The sequence below is a fragment of the Macaca thibetana genome, chromosome 5 (genome assembly GCF_024542745.1).
Source record: "Macaca thibetana thibetana isolate TM-01 chromosome 5, ASM2454274v1, whole genome shotgun sequence".
NCBI lineage: Eukaryota > Metazoa > Chordata > Mammalia > Primates > Cercopithecidae > Macaca > Macaca thibetana.
The window spans coordinates 147,439,244-147,463,801 of NC_065582.1; the positions used below are offsets into that span (position 1 = coordinate 147,439,244).

At 38.1% G+C, this 24,558-nt stretch overlaps 1 protein-coding gene across 2 annotated transcripts in view; it reads left to right on the plus strand.

The window, feature by feature from the left end:
* Window positions 1-24,558, plus strand: part of RFC1 (replication factor C subunit 1) — a 77,511-nt gene that overhangs the window by 17,304 nt on the left and 35,649 nt on the right. For both annotated transcript variants that reach the window (XM_050790335.1, XM_050790336.1), the window contains exons 3-5: window positions 4,760-4,835; window positions 7,728-7,850; window positions 23,639-23,871. In XM_050790335.1, coding sequence (XP_050646292.1) covers window positions 4,760-4,835; window positions 7,728-7,850; window positions 23,639-23,871 — 432 coding nt within the window. The remainder of the gene's footprint in view (window positions 1-4,759; window positions 4,836-7,727; window positions 7,851-23,638; window positions 23,872-24,558) is intronic.

A 24,558-nucleotide genomic window follows, 5' to 3' on the forward strand; every position in this document is an offset into this window, starting at 1 on the left:
CAGCAGTTTGACTATGGCATACCTGAGTGTGGTTTTCTTGTGTTTATCCTGTTTTGGGTTTCTGAGCTTCTTTAATCTGTAAATTTATATCTTTTATCAAAATTGGGAACTTTTTGCTATAATTTCTTTAAATATTTTTTCTGCCTCATTCTCTCTCCTCTTCTTGCACTACAATTACATAAACATTAAGAGTTTTGATATTATCTCACGGATCATTGAGCCTTGTTCATTTTTATCAGTCTTTTTTTCAGATTGAGTACTTTCTCTTTTTCCGTCTTTAGGTTCGTTGATTCTTCTTTTATCTCCAATTTGCTGTTAAGGCTATCTAGTGAATTTTTATTTTATATATTGTATTTTTCAATTCTAGAATTTTCATTTGTTTCTTTTTCATAACTTTAATTTCTCTCTTTTATGTCCTTGAGTGTAATTATAATAGCTGCTTTATTTTTTATTTTTTATTTTGAGACGGAGTTTTGCTCTTGTTGCCCAGGTTGGAGTGCAATGGCATGATCTTGGCTCACCACAACCTTTGCCTCCTGGATTCAAGCGATTCTTCTGCCTCAGCCTCCTGAGTAGCTGGGATTTCAGGCATGCGCCCCCATGCCCGACTAATTTTGTATTTTTAGGAGAGTTGAGGTTTCTCCATATTGGCCAGGCTGGTCTCAAACTCCCGACTTCAGGTGATCTACCTGCCTCGGCCTCCCAAAGTGCTGGAATTACAGGCATGAGCCACCATGCCCGGCCTAGTAGCTGCTTGAAAATTCTTGTCTGCTAATGCTGACATCTGGGTTATATCAAGATTGGTCTTCATTAAGTGCTTTTTGTCCTGATTCTTTGGGTCATGTGTTAGTTCAGGCCACCATAACAAAATACTGTAAAGTAGATGGTACTGGCTGATTAGGTGTCTGGTGAGGGCCTTTTTCCTGGTTGGTACATGGCTCCCTTCTTGCTGTGTCCTCACATAGTCTCTTCTTAGTGCATTTGGGTGAAGAGAGAGATTGAACACTCTGGTGGAGAAAGAGAGAGAGAGAGAAATTGAATGAGCACTCTGGTGTCTGTTCTTAAAGAATGCGAATCCTGTCAGATCAGAGCCCCACCCTTATGACCTTATTTATCCTTAATTACTTGTTTAGAGATTCCACCTCCAAATATAGCCACCCCGAAGGTTATGGCTTCAACATGTGAATTTTGGGGACACAGACATTCAGGACATAACATTCCATCCATGGCCACTCAAAATTTATGTCCTTCTTGCATGCAAAATACATTCATTCCATCATAACAGCCCCCAAAGTCTTATTTCAGCATCAAGTCTGAAGTCCACTGTCTCATGTAAATATCATCCAAATCAGATATGGGTGATACTTGAGGTATGAATCATCCTGAGGCAAAATTTCTCTCTAGGTGTGAACCTGTGAAACCAGATAAGGAATGTGCTTCTAAAATATGATAGTAGAACAGACATATAGGGTAGACATTACCATTCCAAAGAGGAGAAATCAGAAGGCAGGGAGGGGTGATGGATCCCAAACAAGTCCAAAACCTAGCACGGCAAATTCCATCAGAACTTAAGCCTTGAAAATAATACTCTTTGGCTTGATGCCCTGCCCTCTAGACCCACTGGGTTAGTGGCTCTACCCCCACAACCATAGGCAGCTGTCCTGCTTCTGCAGCTCTGCTGGGCCGTCCTGCCCACAAGGCTTTGGGTGGTGGCTGTCTCATCTGTTGAAACCAAGCTCCATCTTTTGAAGAGGCAGTTCTGATGGTTGATCTCTGAATTGCTTTTGGGACCATTCTTCCCTTTTCTTGAAAAATAGCCCTGTTGTCCTGTCACTGGAATCTCAGAAGTCTGACAGCCTTCTTTCATTTTATCCTTTCTCCATCCTCTTCAATTCAAACTGACAGTGTTTTTGCTTGTATAATCCCGTAATCTCTTTATCAAGTGATACTCCAGCTACATCCTTGGTATTCTCTTTAGAACATGCTTTTTCTTTTCTTTTTTTTTTGAAACAGTCTTGCTCTGTTGCCCAGACTGGAGTGCAGTGGCGCGATCTCAGCTCACTGCAACCTCCGTCTCCCAGATTGAAGTTAATCTCCTGCCTCAGCCTGCTGAGTGGCTGGGACTGTGGTCGCGTGCCACTGTCCAGCTAATTTTTTGTATTTTTGCTAGAGTTGGGGTTTCACCATGTTGGCCAGGCTGGTCTCAAACTCCTGACCTCAAGTGCTCCGCCTGCCTCGACCTCCCAAAGTGCAGAGATTACAGGTGTGAGTCACCACGTCCGGCCTAGAACATGCTTTATCATTTTTTGAAATATGGACAGGCTGAGAATTTTACAAACCTTCAAGCTCTGGTCCCTTTCTGCTGAACAGTTTCTTCTGTAGTTCATCTCTTCCCTTTTGCATTTGACTACAAGCAGTCAGAAGGACTCAGGCTGCATCTTCAAGATTTTGCTTTGAGATCTCCTCAGCTAAATATGTGATTTCATCGTTCACAAGTTCCATCTTTTACAGAGCACTAGGACCCAACTTGGCCAAGTTCTGTGCCACTTTATAGTAAGAATTGCCTTTCTTCCAATTTCCAATAATCTCTTTCTCATTTCCATGTAAAACCTCACCAGGCTGGCCTTTAACATTCATATTTATACCAGCATTCTGTTCATGATGATATATGCTCTGAGATGAAAGACGCTTCTTCTCTAGCTCTTCTCTTTTCTTCATCAGCTCTCATTGTTATTACATCTAAAGTTCATATTTCTACCAGCAGTTCCTTCATGGCAGTCTAGGCTTTTTCTACATGCTAGAAGACATCTAGCCTCTACCCAATTCCAAAGTCACTTCTGTATTTTAGGTTTTGTTTTTGTTTGTTTGTTTTTTTTTTTACAGTAGTACTCCATTTCTTGGTACCAAAATCTGTATTATACAATCAGAGTTCTGTAGAGAAACAGAAGCAATAGGATGCATGTGTGTATACATAGAGAGATTTATTACCAAGAATTGGTACCCTGATGTTTTAACTGGGAGTCCAAAGGCAGGAAGAAAGTATCCCAGAGATGTCCCAGCTCTAAGGCAGTCAGGCAGGAGGAATTCCCTCTCATTCAGGAGAGGATTAGCCTTTGTTCTTTTCAGACTTTCAGCTGATTGGATGAGACTTAATGCCATCAGGAAGGGCAATATGCTTTACTTAGTCTATTGATTTAAATATTAAGCTCATTCGAAAACATCCTTGCAGAAACACCCAATATGATGTTTGAGCAAATATGTAGACATCTTGTGGTTCAGTCAGGTTCACACATAAAATTAACCTCAGCAGGTCACATTTCCTCTTTATTTGTATGTTCTAGTTGTTTTGGATTATTTTGGACATTGTGAATGATACAGTGTAGGGACTTTGGATCCTGTTATATTCCTTCAAAGAGTGTTGATTATTTTGGTTTATCAGGCATTGATCTTGGTGTACTTAAGCTCTAAACTCTTGCCTACCCTGTAATGGGCAGCAGCTGAAATCTTTATTCAATTCTTTTAACCTTAGCTAAGCACTAGGAGTTGTTCCACATATGTATAATTCAGGAGATAGCCAGAGATTTGGGTAAAGTTTACAGGCAGAATTTGGGATTTCTTTCTGTGGCTTTCTCCTTTCCTTGATACCTTCTTCTCTTACTTTTGAGTTGTAGTTGATTCTAACTCTGTCCTTGATCCAGTGGTATATGTAAATTATAATTGCTCATTTGATCCATTTTCTTGCAAGCTAGTTGATTGTTCTTATGTTTTTGAAGTTTTATTGTAATGGATAGGAATAGTTTCTATTTCTACCTTATAATTGATTATAATCAGTTTTTTCACTGACTTCTTGATGCTTTCTGAGAAAATTTGAATATGTTAGAAATGTGATGTTTAACTATAAAATATAAATAATACCTTTTGCATTGGTTTTATTTAGTATTTTTTTTTTTTTTTTTGAGATGGAGTTTCGCTCTTGTTCCCCAGACTGGTGTGCAATGGCGTGATCTTGGCTCACTGCAACCTCTGCCCCCCAGGTTCAAGCGATTCTCCTTCCTCAGCCTCCCGAGTAGCTGGGATTACAGGCATGCACCACCACACCTGTCTAATTTTGTTGGACAGGTGACCTGACCATGTTGGTCAGGCTGGTCTTGAACTCCCAACCTCAGGTGATCCACCTGCCTTGGCCTCCCAAAGTGTTGGGATTACAGGCATGAGCCACTACTCATAGCTGGTTTTATTTAGTTTCCTAAGGGGCATTGTCAGTGGTAGGCCACTAGCTTAGCATTTATTCCTGTTTCTGTCTTTTCATTTTCAGGAAGCACTTGCCTTGTAATATCTGATATCCTTTTATTCTTTGTTGTATACATAGGTTAGTGTTGAAAGTGGAGCTGAATAATGTTATAGTGTTTTCTGTAATTCTTTTTTTCCCATTGTGGTACAGTTACTGTCTGGCCTATTTTTAGCCAATAAGGGTATATTACTGACAGTTTAGGCTGGAGAATTCTTTGTTGTGGAGGACTAGTCCTGTGCATTGTAGGATGTTTAATAGCATTCCTGATCTACTTGTTAGATGACAGTAAACCTCCCTACCCCTATTTGTGACAAGTAAAAATGTTTCTAGACATTGAAAAATGTCTTCTGGTGGGGGGCGGGTATGCAAAATTCCTCCTATTTAAAATGACTGAGCCCAAATCTAACGAGAAAAAAAGGATAGTTATATAGGCTTATTTATGTTCTAATTATACTGTGATGTTTATAGGTAAATAGCTCCCGTAAAGAGGATGACTTCAAACAGAAACAACCAAGCAAGAAAAAGAGGATCATCTATGATTCAGGTAATATTTCTTCTGTGGAGCTTTAAAGTTTTAAGGTTATTGTATATCCCTTAGCACAGCGATGGGTGTGGTGGCTCACGCCTGTAATCCCAGCACTTTGGGAGGCCAAGGCAGGCAGATGACTTGAGGTCGGGAGTTTGAGACCAGCCTGGCCAACATGGTGAAACCCCGTCTCTATTAGAAATACAAAAATTAGCTGGGTGTGGTGGCATGCGCCTGCAATCCCAGCTACTTGGGAGGCTGAGGTATGAGAATTGATTGAACCCCGGAGGCAGAAGTGGCAGTGAGCCAAGATTGCCACTGTACTCCAGTCAGGCTGACAAGAGTGATGTCTCCAAAAAAAAAAAAAAAAATAAACTGTGTTCTGAAACACATAGCTCTCTGAGGTATTAATAAGTGCTGTGAGAAGGGTGCTGTATGCTCAAGTGAAATTTCAAATAATTTTATTATAGAACTTATCAGAACCAAAATCTGTTTGTATTAAAGATTCCTTTAGAAAGTGATAGAGTATGCAGCATTTGTCAAACTTAATTTGGATGTGATATATGTGTTTTTATTTAATTTAATTAATTTATTTAGAGACAGTCTTGCCCTGTTGCCCAGGTTGGAATGCAGTGGTGTGATCTTGGCTCACTGCAACCTCTGCCTCCCAGGTTCGAGCGATTCTTGCGCTTCGGACACCGCAGTAGCTGGAACTACAGGTGTGCAGCACCATGTCTAGCTAATTTGTGTAATTTTAGTAGAGATGGGGTTTTACCATGTATCCCAGGCTGGTCTCGAACTCCTGGCCTCAAGCAATTCACCTTCCTCGGCTTTTCAAAGTGTTGGGATTGCAGGCATAAGCCTCTGCATCTGGCCCTGTTATTTTTAAAAATACTTGTATTAATTTCTTTTCCAGTTGAGGTTGTTGGAAGTTAAATTTGAAAAATAGTGCCTTAGAATACTGTTTTTAAAGCAAAAAATCTAAGATTTAATTTTTGTGCCTTATTGAAAGATCTGGCTTTTTTGGGTTGCATTTAAAAAGGAATAAACACAATTTAAAGGCTTTTCTTTGAATGTAATTTTAAAATAGGGAACAAATTTTTTTGCATGCCTTTTATGATGCACAAAATGATGGTAAAATGATAATAGAATTCAGAAAGTTTCAGTTTTTGCTTTTGTGGAGAAGATCTGTCTCTTCTGTTTTATTTTTATGTGGTGTGAATTTTTTTTTTTTTTTTTTTTGAGATGGAGTTTTGCTCTCTCAGCAAGGCTGGAGTGCCGTGGCACCCTCTCTGCTCACTGCAACCTCTGCCTCCTGAGTTCAAGTGATTCTCCTGCTTCAGCCTCCCAAGTAGCTGGGATTACAGGTGCCCACCACCATTCCTGGCTAATTTTTGTAGCTTTTAGTAGAAAAGGGATTTCACTATGTTGGCCAGGCTGGTCTCGAACTCCTGACCTCAGGTGATTTTGCCTGCCTCGGCCTTCCAAAGTGTTGGGATTACAGGCGTGAGCCACTGCACCCGGCCTTCTGGTGTGAATTCTTAAAATAAAAAATGTGCCTAAAGAAGCATTTATGGATTGTCAAGATTTTCACAGTACTATCAAAGGTTCTGAATTCTGAAAGTACTTAAGTGTTTACTGTGTGCCTTTTATTGCTCTGTATTGTAAAGAATTTGAAAGAAGTACGTGTTCTTCTTCCCCAGGAGTTTTGTTTGTTGGGAAACTGGAAATGTGTTTGATATAGTTTACTACAGTCTGACAGGATTTATAAATGCGTGGTGCAAGGGAAGAGGAAGGACACTAAAGTTTATGAAACATCTATTTTGTACCAGGCACTATGCCAGGTACTCACACTTTTTTCCTGACTTTTATTTAAGTGCCCTGGGAGATTAGGCTGTGGTAAACAGAATAATGGCCCCAAAAGATATCCACAGCCTAATTCTTAGAACCTGTGACTATATTAGGTTATATGGGAAAGGTAAGTAAAAGTTACTGATGGTGTTAAGATGGCTAATCAGATGACCTTAAAAGTAGGGAGATTAGGTCAGGCGTGGTGGCTCTTGCCTGTAGTCCCAGCACTTTTGGAGGCTGAGGCGGGTGGATCACTTGAGGTCAGTCAGGAGTTCCAGACCAGCCTGGCCAACATAGTAAAACGCCGTCTCTACTAAAAATACAAAAATTAACTGGCGTGGTGGCACGTGCCTGTAGTCCCAGCTGCTGAGGAGTCTGAGGCAGGAGAATCACTTGAACCCAGAAGGCAGAGGTTGCAGTGAGCTGAGATCACTACACTGCACTCCAGCTTGGGCAACAGAGTGAGACTCCGTCTCAAAAAAGAAAAATAAAATAGGGACATTATGCTGGATTATCTGGGTGGGCTCAGTGTAGTCACAAGGAATAGGGAGGCAGAAAAAGGGTTTCGAGAGTGAGATTAACTGTGGAGGAAGGTTAGAGGATCCAGGAGATGGCAACATGAGGACTTTCGCTTGATGCTGCTGGCTTTGAATATGGAGGAAGGGTCCTTGAGCCAGGAAATGCTGGCATCCACTAGAGATTGGAAAAGGCAAATAAAATTCTTTCTTAGAGTATCCAGAAAGGAACATAGCCCTACTGGTACCTTGACTGGGCCAATGAGACCCATGTTTACCGTCTGTCTAACCTCCAAAACTGGAAGATAATAAATTTAGTGGCTTAGTTGTTTTAAGCCACTAAGTTTGTGGCCATTTATTATAGCTGGAATAGGAAACTAATACATAGTCTTAACACTGAGTAAAAGTAACCTGTGAGAATTCACAGAAGACATGTGCCTTGAAAAAGACCTTGAGGAATTGGTTCACCATGACTACTTTAAAAAGTGCACTGTATTATAATAGTTCTTTTCCAAGTTTCATTTTATTTTTCTCTCACATACAGATTCAGAGTCAGAGGAGACGTTGCAGGTAAAAAATGCCAAAAAGCAACCAGAAAAACCGCCAGTATCTTCTAAACCTGGTAAAATTTCACGGCAGGATCCTGTTACATACATTTCAGAAACAGGTAAGGTTGCATTTGTGTGTTATGTTCTTGAGTTTTTTGTTGGTGTCTAAATGTACCTCCTTCACTTTGAATGGAATTTCTACTGCCTTTTTGCTTTGTTGAGTTATATTTATCAGGGAAGGTTGGGATCATCTTTGGCATTTCCTGTGGATTAAGGACCAATTACAGGGAAATTGGCTCTTGGAATTTTTTTTAAGTGCTCGTACTGAATCATATAAATTGAAGCTTAATCTTGAATCACATATTAAAATAGTATTGGGTTGTTTTAGAACTACTTTTTTAATGTAAGCTTTTTATCCGGCAGGCCAAAGTCAATAATCTAAGTGTAGAGTGATTACTCACATTTGTGATTTATTATTTAGCACTGATGTTGAATTCCTTGTATTCTCTGGTGACACTGAAAATTAAAGTATTGGGTTTTTTAAAGAAGATTGTTTTGTACTTAAATTTAGTTCTGTTAGATCTGTTTTAAGAGTAATCAAAGTGCAAAGGACATTTATAAATAATTATGTGCTAATCTGAAATATTTTGTTGTGTAAATAATTGTTTCATGAATACTGTTCTTTTATGTAAGGATCCCAGAGTTATATTGTCATCCTAGAAGAAAAGCTCAGATAAGTTAGTGGTGAAGTCATTTCGATTGTAACATTGTTAACCCTTGGAGGAGACCATAACCAGAATAATACGGGATGATGTACATGAAAGGGCCAGACCCAGTGCCTGACACATTGAGTAGGCAGTCCAAAGGAAAAAATAAAAAGAAAAACCAAGTCCATAGGTGAACTTTGTAAGTTATGTGAAACATTTGCTGATGAAATTGTTCAAAATATTAAAGACAAAGTGTAAGTGATGTGAGCATATTTTTTGGGAAATTTTTCCTAAACTCAGACGTTTCTTTGTTATGGGCAGGTGACTGACTCTTAACTTTCTCGTGCTGTTGCTAAATATCTGCTCAGGCACATTGTGTAAACGAACCCTTAAATTGAGAGGCTCTCCTCTTAGCTCTGGCTACCTTTGTGAAGTTTTGAACATGTGGGAGGGGAGAGTAAGAACAGTATGGTGATAGGTTTATTATGTAACTGAAGGTGGTGTGATTAGGCTTTCCAGTGACACCCTGATAAACGTCAAAGTTAGTGTGCAGCCAGCCATGGCCTTCAACTGTGGATCAAGGCTGTTGTTATCTGGTGATTTTAAGTAAACAAAAAGGTCAGATAATTTAAGTTCTGATCACAGTTTCTTTCACATTGGACTGTTTATTTCAGACAAGCAATTTTTTTCTTTCTGTATCTAGTCATCCATTAAGATGAGCAATATTTGAATGTTACTTTCTGAAGAGATGTCCAGCTTTTTATCTGAAAACTTTTTATGAACATTAGGCAGTGTTCGTGTCGTTTGCTGGTAGCATATACATGTGAAAGTAAACATTGTCCTCTTGTTTTAGCTAAAAATCTTGGGGTATGATGTACCTATCTAAGGTGGTGTTCAGTATTGTGCATTATTCTATTTTTTTCTTAGAATTGAGATGTAGGGAAGAAGCTTGCTTTATTATTGCCTGTTTTATCTTTTCATGCTTTATTGTTTGAAATGATAGGTGAATGGGAGGAAGATAAGCCTTTTCCTTCATACAAGAGAATGAGACTATTAAAAAAAGTCCATAGTAAGATTGGCATAATAAAATCACAAATATATGAGTTTCAAAAAAGAAAAGTGCAGCTTTTTCAAATTAGTATTCTACTGGAAAATCCTTGACCTTAAAGTAATACTTTTGTTACTCTTTAGGCTAGAACCATACTTTTCAATATTGGGTCATAAATATTTTTGTTTTATATTACCAGTATAAGGTTAAATAAAATGTGTGTGTGTGTGTAATAGAATTGGGCATTACCTCATTCCATAAAATAGAATGAGTATTCCCAATATTTTTGTAATAGTTTAAAAGTAAAAATTCTAATCTAAAACTGTATTGTTTATCTAGAGATTGGAGCTTCTTGTGGGAAAGTATCATATGACATGATTCAGTTTAAAAAAACCTGTTAATTCCAAAAGATAGGATTTTTTTTTCATTATTGCATACTTTATCTTTTCTTTTTTTTTTTTTTTTTGAGACGGAGTCTTGCTTTGTCACCCAGGCTGGAGTGCAGTGGCCGGATCTCAGCTCACTGCAAGCTCCGCCTCCCAGGTTCACGCCATTCTCCTGGCTCAGCCTCCCGCGTAGCTGGGACTACAGGCGCCCGCCACCTCGCCCGGCTAGTTTTTTGTATGTTTTAGTAGAGACGGCGTTTCACCATGTTAGCCAGGATGGTCTCCATCTCCTGACCTCGTGATCCGCCCGTCTCGGCCTCTCAAAGTGCTGGGATTACAGGCTTGAGCCACCGCGCCCGGCCACTTTATCTTTTCTTATGTTCTGTATTCTGATTTTAAAAACAACCTTTGGTTCTATTGGCATTTTTCTTGTGGCATAGCATGTGTACTGTTTAAAAGCATGGCCTTGGTTAAATCTTTACTTAACTTTCCTTGTGTTTTAGTTTACTTCTATGTAAAACGGAGACATCACTAGTACCTGCATCAGCAGCCTTTTGTGATAGTCAAATGAGGTAATTCTTGAAAAGCATTTAAAATAGGGTCTGACTTAGGATCTAAAATAGTAAATGCTCAATAAGTATTAATTGTTATTCTTATGTTTTGACTCTTATTATAAGCCTACATCTGCCTTTAAAGATATTTTGTATTTGTTTACTTACTTAGGGCTTTCTGTTGATTTTGTAATTGAGCTTTAGAAATTTGGGAATGATATTTGGCTCACTTATGTTATGGATTTGTGTCATCCATTATGGGAACTACTAGTTATTTGTGGCAGTGGAGCACTTGAAATGTGCTTAGTCTGAATTGAGAATGCTGTAAATGTGAAATACACACAGATTTCACACAGCAAAGGAAACAGTCAACAAAATGAAATGACAACCTACAGATTGGGACAAAATTTGCAAATCATATATCTGATAAGGGGTTGATATCTAAAATGTGTGAATAATTCATACAATTCAATAGAAAAACAGTCAAATTTAAAAATGGGTAAAGGACCTAAAGAGACATTTCTCCAAAGAATGCATAAAAGTGGCCAACAGGTATATGAAAAAGTGTTTAATATCATTAATCCTTAGGGAAATGCAAATCAAAACCAGTATGCAATAACACCTCACTCGTTAGGATGGCTATCATTAAAGAATAAAGGGATAACAAATGTTATTCACAGTGTGCAGAAAAGGGAACCTGTACACCATTGGTGGTAATGTAGATTGGTGCAGCCATTATGGAAAACAGCATGGAGGAGCCCAATGGAATTAAAAATAAAACCGCCATATGACCCAGCAATCTCTCTTCTGGGCATATACCTAAAGGAAATGAAATCACCACCTCAGAAAGTTATCTGCACTCCCATATTCATTGCAGCATTATGCACAAAGCCAAGATACGGAAACAACCTAAGTGTCAGACGGTGGATGGATGAAGGCATTGTGGTATATGTAATCATGGAATATTATTTGGCTTAAAAAAAAAGGAGGTTCTGTCATTTGCCACAGCATGTATGAACCCGGCGGACATTATGTTAAGTGAAATGTCAGGCACAGAAAGAAGAATATTGTGTGATCTCACTTATAATGCAAACTCTTTTTTTTTTTGAGGCGGAGTCTCGCTCTGTCGCCCAGGCTGGAGTGCAGTGGCGCGATCTCGGCTCACTGCAAGCTCCGCCTCCCGGGTTCCCGCCATTCTCCTGCCTCAGCCTCCCGAGTAGCTGGGACTACAGGCGCCGCCACCACGCCCGGCTAATTTTTTTGTATTTTTTTAGTGGAGACGGGGTTTCATTGTGTTAGCCAGGATGGTCTCGATCTCCTGACCTCGTGATCCGCCCGTCTCGGCCTCCCAAAGTGCTGGGATTACAGGCTTGAGCCACCGCGCCCGGCCTATAATGCAAACTCTTAAAAAAAAGTCAATAGAGAATGCAACAGTGGTTGCGAGGGTTGAGGAGGACATGGAGAGATATTGATTAGAGGTTACAAAGTAGCAGATGCATGGGATGAACAAGTCCAGAGATCTAATGTATAACATGAGGACTATAATTAATAAAGTTGTACTGTATTTGGGATTCCTGCTAAATTAGTACATTTTAGTTGCTCTTGCCACAAAAATAAAATGAGTAACTATGTGAGATGATGGATATGTTAATTTCCTTCACTCTAGTATTTATTTTACTATCTATATATCCCCTAATATCATGTTGTATACTTTAGATATATACAATAAAATTTATTTTAAAAACACAGATTTCAAAGACTTCCTACACAAAAAAGGTAAACTACCTTGTTAATTTTTTGTTATTGATCCCATTTTGAAATGCTAATAATTTGGATCTATTGGGTTAGATAAAATATATGGTTAAAATTAATTTCACTTCTTTCTTTCTACTTTTAAAAATGTGGCTATGAGAAAATTTGAAATTTTATATGTGGCTTGTATTTTACTTCTGTTGCATAGTGCTTTATAAGCAATGAAAAACAGATTTAGGAAAAATGTAGGTTTCAAGTATTTTTGCATATATTATTATACAGCTAGCTTTTTAGATTATTGTTATACAGATTTTTAGGCTTTCCATTTTGCTCCATGAGAAATATTTTTCATCATCACTTTGATTAGCTCTGTCTTCTACTAGGATTTATTGATTTTTAAAAACTAATTTAACCACATTAATTTCCCAAGTTACAGGAAAAGGAAAGAACTGCTTATAAATATCTTTATAGCCAACTATTGACTCTAGTAAAATGTTCTTCAAGGTTAGTAAAAACCCAAATACTTGTTGTACTGGGTAAATATATTTACTTTTAGCTGTTTAATGAAGTGAGAGACCTTGAGTCTTGTTTGGCGAAGATTGACCTTTTATTATGGTTTCATCAGGGCCTGCTGTTTGATCGAAAATGGTGGGGGTTTTTCCTGCCTTGAATTGTTTGACTGGTAATTTTAATTGTGCACATAATTCCGGAGGCAGTTAGTACTCCTGAAGTTATAATTATTTGAGGAGTGTTAAATGGGAAAAAAATTGGTGATGTTGTGTTCTCTAGGTTACAGGTTACCATGTAATAACAGTGACTTGTGACTTTGGAAAATAGTAGCAGAAAATATTCTTGGCGATGTGTGTAACATTCTCTTTGCTAACTTTTAGAGACATAGTTTTGTGCATGGGACAAATAGGTATAGATTCTGTATATGATAGAGAGCTTCTCTTAGATGTTTTCAGGGAAACCTAGAGTGATAAGGGTAGAAAATTTCCTTCAAGTGAGTATTATATTTTTTTGATTATACTTGTTCAAAAATTAATAATACTTTGTACATTAAAATTCTGTATAAAGGAAACTAAATTTAGAATTTTTGAAGATGAGGTATTTAAATTAATATTATTTTAAATTACCTAAGTAAATGTTCCATTCACACACACACACACACACACACACACACATTTGAGTAGCATCTTACTGTAAAATTTCTACAGCTTGCTTTTTCTTTTTTTTTTTTTTTGAGATGGAGTTTCGCTCTTGTTAGGATCTTGGCTCACCGCAACCTCTGCCTCCCAGGTTCAAGTGCATCTCCTACCTCAACCTCCTGAGTAGCTGAGATCACAGGCATGCACCGCCATGCCCGGCTAATGTTGTATTTTTAGTAGAGACGTGCTTTCTCCATGTTGGTCAGGCTGGTCTCGAACTCCCGACCTCAGGTGATCCACCTGCCTCAGCCTCCCAAAGTGCTGGGATTACAGGCGTGAGCCACTGCGCCTGGTCTACAGCTTGCTTTTTCATAACTTAATGCCTTAACCTTCCCTTCTCCCTTCCCTCCCAGTAGAAGAATTGAGTAGATCTTTGGATGTCTCTCGTACACTTAATTTTTTAATGTCATCTAGTTTTATATCTTCTACAAATTTGATATATTTATCTTTGTGTTCCTTCCTGAATCATTATTAAAATTGTTTAGCATTAAGGGACAAAGTTTTTTTCAAAATTTGCTTTGAATCATCAGCACCCTGGATATAGCTGTTTAGTTTCTTATGTATAGCTGTCTAATTACTTATGAATCTTAGTAATGACTATTATTTTGTATTTCTCTATCTTGCCATAAATCAGTGTTTCTCAACCAAGGGTGATATTGCCTTCTGAGGGACCTTTGGCAATATCTGGAGACAGTTTTGGTTGTCACAACCGGGGGATGCTACGGCATGTAATTGGCAGAGGCCAGGTATGCCACTAAGCATCCCACAATGCACAGGACAGAGAGTTACTTGGCTTAAAATGTCAATAACGTGGAGGTTAGAAACCCTGCCTCTTATCAGAAGAGAATTTGGTAGATACTTTGTTTAAGTCCAGATATTGTTTTTAGTATTCATTTCACCTACTAGTCTGATAACTCACAGAGGAAATGAAGGCTTAGGGCTTAGTTTATGCTCAGTGAGACCTTGTCTACTTCAGTTGAGTGCCATTATGTTGCTCCTGACCTGTTCATGATGTTACTGCATAGCATTGTCACTAAATCTGTAATCTTCTGTAGTTCTGTGGTTGCGGATCTGCCTTTCTATTTTTTTGACAATTAGGACTTCATTTCTTTAATCTTCAGGGATTTCTATTTTATGTGATGATTCAAAGGTCACTGATAGTGCTTTAGCAATTTTATCTGCAAATGCACATATTTATGAGAGCTAGATGCTTTCTTATAATCTTCTTTGCTAATTTGTTCTTCAATTCTCTTTTATTAGTGTGTATTACGAGACCTGAAAAAAATTAAGTGGCATATGGAGAGGAAGGAGATTTGAAAAGGGCACAGTAAATAATGAGACACTAAAATATTGAGGTTCTGAAGCATCTTTGAAAATGAACAGACTGAAGGCCGGGCGCGGTGGCTCAAGCCTGTAATCCCAGCACTTTGGGAGGCCGAGACGGGCGGATCACAAGGTCAGGAGATCGAGACCATCCTGGTTAACATGGTGAAACCCCGTCTCTACTAAAAATACAAAAAACTAGCCGGGCGAGGTGGCGGGCGCCTGTAGTCCCAGCTACTCCGGAGGCTGAGGCAGGAGAATGGCGTGAACCCGGGAGGCGGAGCTTGCAGTGAGCTGAGACCCGGCCACTGCACTCCAGCCTGGGCGACAGAGCGAGACTCCGTCTCAAAAAAAAAAAAAAAAAAAAAAAAAAAAAAGGAAATGAACAGACTGTTCTGGTGACACGTACTTTGCTGTCAGGCACTTGTGAAATTATGAGGGACATAGAACTGTATTCCAGAATGCCAAGGAAGTAGGATTATGTTATGAAAATATCATTAAGTACTAATAATATACAATACAATATATAATAATAAAATAATATACAAAGTGACTTATATTTGGCTTTGATACTAAGACCAGCACTGTTCTCTCCTCTTGTGTGGGGAAGATGTATGTGAATGGCATTGGGGAAATTGCATTGCAGAATCACTCCCTTAGCTCTGTGGCCAGGCAGGTTTCCTTCTATTGTCCGTTTTATGCCTTAGAATTGTAAGAAGCTTTGGGTAATGTATCTGTGGCAACTACCCAGGCCTTTCCCCTACTTTTTCTTATTCAGGCATTTCAGTGGACTCGGTACCCGTGTGGTGGATAACATCACATTGCAAGCCAGTACTTTTTTCTCTTATTTATTATTACTCAGCTACCTCACTAGACTCCATGAATTATAAAATAAGGTTTATTTTAAAAATATAACTGACTCTATTTGATTCTAAGAGGATTCATTTGTAGTGAATCATGAGATCTCTGGTTTCTTGATTGAAGATGAGCAATCTTAGAAGTTTTATTTTATGCCGATATGTATAGAATGTCTGATTTACCATATAAATGGGCAAAAGTGGTATGTTTAGTTTCTTTTCCATCCACTTAATTTAACCAATATTTATGGAAGGCTTGGCTCATACGTGAACCTTTTTCTGTCTCTAAAACCAAAATGATGGTTTAGATTTTTGACTCATGGAAATATTGAAAAGAAGCTTTATAGAAAAAGAGTTTGAACAGTTTGATTCGTTTTTTAGTTTTTGACTTGTTGCTAAATAAATTATTTTTAGTCCCTGTAACTGGATCTCTTCATTAATTTGCTTTTTGTGTATTCTAGACCAAAGAAAAGAAAATCACAGAATTGGAATTCAGAGATCTGTTTGGAAAGGCCAGATTCTCAGCAGTATGAATTCCAGAATTAGATTTTTTTCCTTCTTGCCTTATAAATAGATTTTTATATGGACCCCCACATTTTTTATTTCTCTTTTGTTATTCTTCTAAATAAATGAATGTATCTAACTCAGAATGTCAAAGCAATCTTCTCTCCCACGCAGTTCCTCTGCTGTGTGTAGGATAATATGATAATGCTAGTTTGCTTGGTTGTTGGTACCGCATTTGAGGTTATGTTGCCTATAAATACAAATAAATGGTGTTTTTACAAGAAGACAGATATCCTAGAGGGAAAATCTAAGTGTTCAATTGTTCGTGATTTTCAACCAGTTCTCCTCAATTTGACTTAGATCTGTTTATCATTATTTTATTGTAAGTTTCTGGGGAGAAGAGAACATGGTTTGCCTTTGGCTTCCGATGAGGCGGAATCCAATTTAAGCTTATTAGAAAACAAGAACAAATGTTAAAAAAGAATAACTACAACTTTATTTGGAATGTTTCATCTCTACACACTGTGTAGGATTGTAAAATATTTATTTTACATGAGGATCCTCACAGCAACACCTGTTAAGTCACTGTCTGTTGGAAGCAGCTAGTTGTAACCTTGGCCTGTGTTGTCTTCTTTCCATAATATGTTGGTATAGCCTTTAAAATGTTAAAGGCAAAGGAACTTTAAGACAACTAGTTGAGAAGTCATAGTAGAGAAACAGTAGGACTGCTTGTTCTTCAAGTTTTCTGGTTTCATCAAGGCAAGATGACAGTGTTTTCAGATATGCCTGTGGCTTATAGGATACCATATTTATTTATAAAATAAATATGAAATCCTTTATATTTGTGAGAAATATCTCAATGCTTAGGATCATGAATTTGCTTTTTTTTTTTTTTAAATGTTATTCTCATAACTGTAAGGAGTATGGGGAAATTGACAAATCAGGGGGTACTAAATAGGTATTAAAGCAAGGGAGCCAGTCCTTGAAAATTAGCCTCCCTTTTTCTTTTTATAACTGTGTTTTACTAGAGTTACTCGTACTTTCCGAGGGGCTTAGAGAGCTATTTATTTTGTAGTTAACAGAGAAAAGGAGCCTTATTTGCAATTTTTGTTTATCCCAATGAAAACATACTTAAAGTATCTTGTAGAACACTCCCATATTTTTTCTTTGGAGATCCATGTGTAATTAAATTTTCTCAGAAATTATAAAAATGTTTATAAACTTATGCCCGTGTTTAGCTATAGCACAATTTTTTGATCTATAGCTTAAAGACATTGTTCAATTCAAATTCATGTATTCAGAGAACGGCTCTGTTACCCTCCACTATTGTACAGAGATCTCTGGTAGAGGAGGCTCATGACAAGAACCTCCCTTTTTAGGGGTGATGCTTATACCTATAACATTAGGGTGCACATAAAAGAACAGAGTGATGCATTTTGTTTTTTTGACAGCTTAATTTTGCTCTTTTCATGAGTTTTTTTTTTTTTTTTTTTGAGTCTTGAAATTTGGGCTTAATTTTTCATGGCTTCATGAGTCCATTGTATAGTTAGAGCATAATTTATATAAATATTTTCCCGATTTCAAGCATGTCAGTTGCTTACACTTCTTATGCTCCTAATAGTGTGATGACTAGACTAAATTTATATGTAAATATTTGTCATTACCTCTGAGTATCTCCAAGAGTTACTATGCTAAAGAAGATGAATGAACTTCTTTAAGGTTCTGGGTGTGTTCTATCTACCAAATTACTTTCTAGAAAAGTCACACTAATTTACACTTTTATAATTAGTGTTTTTATTAGTACAAACTCATATTTTCATCAATATTATGTATAATATTAAAAAATCTATATGGCTACCCATAGAGTCATAAAATTGTAGAGGGGAAAATCTTAAGAGTTTGTTTGGGCCAGGCGCGGTGGCTCAAGCCTGTAATCCCAGCACTTTGGGAGGCCGAGACGGGCGGATCACGAGGTCAGGAGATCGAGACCATCCTGGCTAACACGGTGAAACCCCGTCTCTACTAAAAAAAAAAATACGAAAAACTAGCCGGGCGAGGTGGCGGGCACCTGTAGTCCCAGCTACTCGGGAGGCTGAGGCAGGAGAATGGCGTGAACCCAGGAGGCGGAGCTTGCAGTGAGCCCAGATCGCGCCACTGCACTCCAGCCTGGGCGACAGAGTGAGACTCCGTCTCAAAAAAAAAAAAAAAAAAAAAAAAAGTTTGGTCCAACATTTTACGGAAGACCACAGTGAAGCCCTGATGACTAATTAAAATAAAAATGGTAAGTCAAACTTAGGTTAGAATTTTAGTTTTCTAGACTTCTGGTTCAGTATTGTTTTTCCCAGAGAATACTACTTTTATTTATTGAATGGCTGTAACATGGCTAGGTGCTACACTGGGCACTTAGCGTTTAAAATTTTGTCTTCATTTTAGTTTAGTTTAGTTTAGTTTATTTGTAGAGATGGGGTCTTGCTCTTTTGCCCAGGCTGGTCTTGAACTCCTGGGCTCAAGTGATCCTTCTGTCTTGGTTTCTCAAAGTGCTGGGATTATAGGCATGGGCTACCATGTCCGGCCCTTTAAGAAAAATTTAATCTTCCCAGTAACCTAAATGTTGAGTGGCTTGAAACTGTTTTACTATTTATAGAGAAGGGGACGTAAGGAAGAAATAAGGGCAGTCTTCAGATGCTGGGTGTGGAAAAAGTAGATAAACTTTTTCTCCCTGGTCAGCGGATAGATTAAGGAAAGAGGTGGAATTCACAGGGAAGTATTTTGACTTAATATAAGGAAAAACTTTCTTAAGGAGTATAGTATTTTGCTATTCACTAAAGAAAGAAGGTGAATTAACGTTGCTCGATTTTGAAAGTATTTAAGTCTAGTCTATTTTTTTTGTTAGAAATGTGGAAAATGGGGTCTATGTATTGAATAAGGAGGTAGGACTAGTTGACTAAAGATAATTTATTTTACAGTTCTTGGCATGTAGTTTAATGCTCAATAAAAACTTATTAATAGTAAATTAAAAGATACCATGAAGTCTGTGAAGCCAGCAACAGAATAGCAGAGATGCTGATAAATAATGAACAGAAGTAAGCAAAGAAGAGTGGAGAGGAGATAGAAACTAAAGCACTGACTCTGAAAGCTAAGGGGTCAGAGAGTTCTAGGATGTAGTCAATTTGTTGTAAAACATTAGATGGAGAAAAGGGTGTATTAGTCCGTTTTCACGCTGCTAATGAAGACATACCTGAGACTGGGCAATTTATGAAAGAAAGGTTTATTGGACTTACAGTTCCACGTGGCTGGGGACCTCACAATCATGGTGGAAGGGGAAAGACAAGTCTCAAGTGTCAGCAGACAAGACATCAGATCTCATGAGACTTATTCACTATCACGAGAACAGCACAGGAAAGACCTGTCCCCATGATTCATTCACCTTTCTCAGGATCCCTCCCATAACGTGGGAATTCAGGATGAGATTTGGGTTAGGGACACAGCCAAACCATATCAAAGGGTGTGAAGAAAACATGAAAATTACCCATATTTCCCTAATCAGAGATAAACATTGTTAATGTTTTATTGATTCTTTTCAGATTTTAGAATGTGAATTTAAAAATTATGTATATATCTAGAGATAAACAGTGTCATTAAACATACTGTTACATCATCTGCTTTTGCCACCTAATAAACATGAATATATTTCTGTGAGTAAATATGGATATTTGTTAATTTTTATTGCTGTAGAGATTTTGTTACATGGTTGAATATACATATTAATAGATATTTAGGTTATTTGTTTTCCCATATTATAAACAATACTCACATCTCTCTGTTCATACTGCCATTATTATAGTTGAGGCCATCTTTGCCTACATGGTCACTTACTTTCTGACTTCCCCTTTTCTTGCCCTATTGCAATCTGCTCTCCATAGTAGTTGATCTCACCCACTCAGCTATGGGGTTTTCTGTCATACTGCTTATAAGCATGGCTAGGTGTAGTGGAAATGGAATGTTAGTATTTTTGGCATTTTTACGGTGGTGGGAAACTAGTAGAGCACCATCATTTCAGAGATAATTTAAGTTTGTTCTTTCTCCATTAAGGGACTCCCTCTTGCCCAGAAGTACAATTGTTGAACTTAAAGCAAATAAAGATTATAAAATTTAATAAGATAAGAAATTTGACATATTTGGGTATAACTGGCCAGCTGTCAAGTATAAAAACTTTGAGTTTCTATAATACCATGATCGTTGTGTTATTATTTTAGAGAAAAGGAAAGGACTTTGAGATTATATTGTCAATGGTTAGTTACTAGGACTATTATGGGTGATCCACATGGCTATTATAAATGGAATGGTGATGTTACCTAGCCTTTTGCAAAGCCTTTTTCCTGTCTGACAAAGAGGCAGAGAAAAACCGGTAGTTAGGTAGGGAGAACAGATATTTGAATGACTGAACCTAGTCTGTTGACTCTTTGTAATGTATGGTTGAACTGAAATCTGTTAATTGTATCAGACCTTGGATGTGCTTTAGAAAGAGTTATGGATAAATTTTTAATTAAGACTTGATGGTGGATTGACTATAGTTGAAGACAAATGAAACAAATATGTTTTAATTTAAGTCTTTCAGTTGCATACACTTTAGTGTAAGCAAAATGGGGGAATTTATTCGGAGCCTGCTAACTTTTCTCACTGAATGTAGAAATAAACATTTTGCACCTTGGTTTGTACATACTGGTTCAACAAATCAAGGATAAAGTTGGCCACACCTTGCTCAAGTGCTCACTCCTGGTCTAGTTGATTGTGGTCAAGAGTGTGGAGCCATCTGATGGATATATCTGTGGTTTTTGGAGGCCCTTTGGAGGGTGGGGTGAGCTGTAAATTATTAGAGAAAATGTGCTTGTAGTGAAGGGCACTGGCTACTACGTGCTTGTTTTAAATAGTGGGTTATTTTTAGTAATCAGAAACCTGTAAGAGTTATGTGTTGCAAAATTTATAGTTTCATTTTAATATAAATATAGTAATTAGAAGGTAAGGCTAAATCCTTTTAATTTTTACGTATCATTAGATACTTTCATGTTTGAAATGGCAGCCACCTAAGGATAACACAGGGCCTGGGACATAAGGCCTTGAGCAAATGTTCATAGTTGAATGAGGGAGCAGTTGAGAGGACATAAGAGCCACTCATATGTGGCTTTGCATACCAAATTTATAAAGTGAACCGTTCCCCATCCCCACCATGACCTAGTCTTCATGGTTGTCTTTTATTTAAAAAAAAAAAAGGTTTTTTTTCTTCTTTTTTGAGAGGGAGTCTCACTCTCGCCCAGGCTGGAGTGCAGTGGTGCAATCTCAGTTCACTGTAACCTCCGCCTCCCAGTTCAAGTGATTCTCCTGCCTCAAAACGCCCAAGTAGCTGGGATTACAGGCACATTCCACCATGCTCGGCTAATTTTTGTGTTTTTAGTAGAGACGGGGTCTCACCATGTTGGCCAAGCTGGTCTTGAACTCCTGACCTCAAACGAACCGCCCATCTGGGCCTCTCAGAATGCTGGCATTACAGGTGTGAGCCACTGCACCTAGCCTGTTTTCAATTTTATTAAAAAAATTTTTTTTAGAGATAGGTTGGAGTGCAGTGGTACAATTGAGGCTTACTGCAGCCTCCATCTCTTGGGCTCAAGCGATCCTCATCCTACCTTAGCCTTCTGAGTAGCTGGGGCTACAGGCATGCACCACCATGCCCAGCTTAATTTTTTTTTTTTTTTTTTTTTTGAGATAGAGTCTTGCTCTGTCTCCCAGGCTGGAGTGCAGAGGCACTATTTAGCTCACTGCACCCTCTGCCTCTTCCTCCGGAGTAGCTGGGACTACAGGCGTGCACCACTCTGCCCGGCTAAGTTTTGTAATTTTAGTAGAGATGGGGTTTCACGATGTTGACCAGGCTGGTGGTGTCAAACTCCTGACCTCAAGTGATCCCCAGCTAATTTTTTTTGGTAGAGATAGTCTCATTATGTTGCCCAGGCTGATCTTGAATTCCTGGGCTCAAGCAGTCCTCCGCCTCAGCCTCCCAAGGTACTGGAATGACAGGTTTATGCTACCGTCCCTGACTTCATGTTTGTCTCTTAGATTTTCATTTTTATTGGATTTCTTTTGTTAATAGGCCAAATTGAAAAGCTTTATTTTATTTTTATTTTTTGTGAATCACTGAAGCAAACAAATTTATTGACACCCTTTTGAGGTACATTTTTGGAGCTTCTAATTATCTAAACATTGTCATGAATGCTTAAAAAGATGTGTAGGGAAACTTTTTAAAAGATGTTTTGTGGAAACTTTTTAGAAAAAGAAAATGTAACAAAGAGTTTATGGTCTTAAATGAATGGTTAGATATCAGTAGATGGTTCACCTGCAATATATAGCTAGAACTTGACAACTTACCACCTCTGCAAATACCACCATAGTCCAAGCCTCCCGCATCTCATCTGGAACTGCAGTAGCTTTCTAAATGGTCTCCCTGCATTTACTTTTCCCCCTCTTCTGTGTGTTCTTCAAAGGACAGGCCTTAAGTTGGGTCACAAACTATGCTCACAATTCTCCAGTGGATTCCCATTCTATAATAAAGACTAAAATTATTCCTACTGCCTAGAAAGTCCTCCAGGATTTGGCCCCTACCTCTTTCACTCGAACTCTTCTGGCACGCCTCCGCATTGTGCTGCAGCCACATTGAACTCCAGGCACACTCCCATCTCGGCTTTTCCCTTTGTAGTTTTAACTGCCCGAATATTCTTGCCTGAGGTATCTTCATTTCAGGCCTCTGTCAAAGTGTTGTTTATCAAAGAGGCATTCCCTGACTACCTTATCTCAAAGAGTATCCTTCATCACTCTTTAATTCTTTCACCCTGTTTCACCCTGTTTTACTTTTTATTCATAGAACATTTAACTTGACAATGTGTATTTGTTTATTTGTATATCTGTTTCCTCTTCTAGACTTCAAGTTCCATGAGGGCGGGAATTTTGTCTTTTTTATTCACTGCTGTATCTTAAGTGCCTGGTACATAATGGGTGCTCAGTAAATATTTGTGTATTCTCAGTAGTAATTGGGGGAGACAGTGTATTACAGGCCTGGCACTGGTAAATGTGGGGATGATGGTTGAATTTAGGAGATAGAAGGTAAAAAAGTTACTAGCATCTCAAAGTTCTTGTATACTTATTTTGTTTTTGAGACAGGGTCTTTGTTGTTCAGGCTGGAGTGCAGTGGTGCAATCACAGCTAACTGTAGCCTCAACCTCCTGGGTTTATATCCTCTTCCCTCAGCCTCCCTAGTAGCTGGGACTAGAGGTGTGCACCACCATGCCTGGCTAATTTTTTGATAGTTTTTTTGTAGAGACGGAATTTCATGATGTTGCCCAGGCTGGTCTCGGACTCCTGAGCGCAAATGATCCTCCTATCTTGGTCTCCCAAAGTGCTGGGATTACAAGCATGAGCCACCATGTGTAGCCTCTTACATACTTTTTATAAAGCTGGTAGAAGTGTTTGCTTTGTATAACTGAATTGATGTTTTATAAAAAATATTTGGTTACATTTCATTTAAGATGAAGAAGATGACTTTATGTGTAAGAAGGCGGCCTCTAAATCGAAAGAGAATGGAAGATCTACAAATAGTCATCTTGGAACATCAAACATGAAAAAGAATGAAGAAAACACTAAGACCAAGAATAAGCCTTTATCACCAATAAAACTTACACCCACATCAGTGCTTGATTATTTTGGAACTGGAAGTGTCCAAAGATCTAATAAGAAGATGGTGGCAAGCAAAAGAAAAGAGGTGAGTGTTCTACATATAAGCAAGTATGCTCAGGATTTATACCCATTCACTAATATTAATAACAGGAGAAACTAGGATGTAGTAAATAGGTCAACATGTTTTAATAATTAAAATAATTTTCCTATGATTATGGATAAAATATATTGCCCTCATTTTAAAGGATGAGGAAGTTAGAATGTTACATATTTAGTTTTTTTAATTCGTGAAAGCAGGAAAAGATCTTTTAAGCTGTAAGAAAAAATTGTAATTATTCGAATTTAAATTGAGTTCTCAGAATGCAAACTCATTTTACTGTTGACCTCAGCCAGTCAATATTAGAAATAAATTTGTTTCCACATGAGATAATAAATAGAGTCTTTACAAATACAGCATACCAATGCTACACTTTTGATCTTCGCTACTTTGACAGATATTGGATTCATCTGTTTCTGGCCATTTAGGAAACAGACATACCACATAAATTATGGTGAAAGTAGTCCCCTGAGTTAAAGAAAGCCTGCCCCATCGTGGGTGTTTGTTGATTCGATCACTTCCTCCATAGTACAATGTAATCATTCTCACATGGTGGTTTGCCAATGTTCTGGACTACTTGTCAAGCCAAGACATTAATCTACAGGATTGGTTTATTTTTATTTTTATTTTTGGTACTTCTCTTGAACATATCAATAGAACTAAGTGAGACAGGTC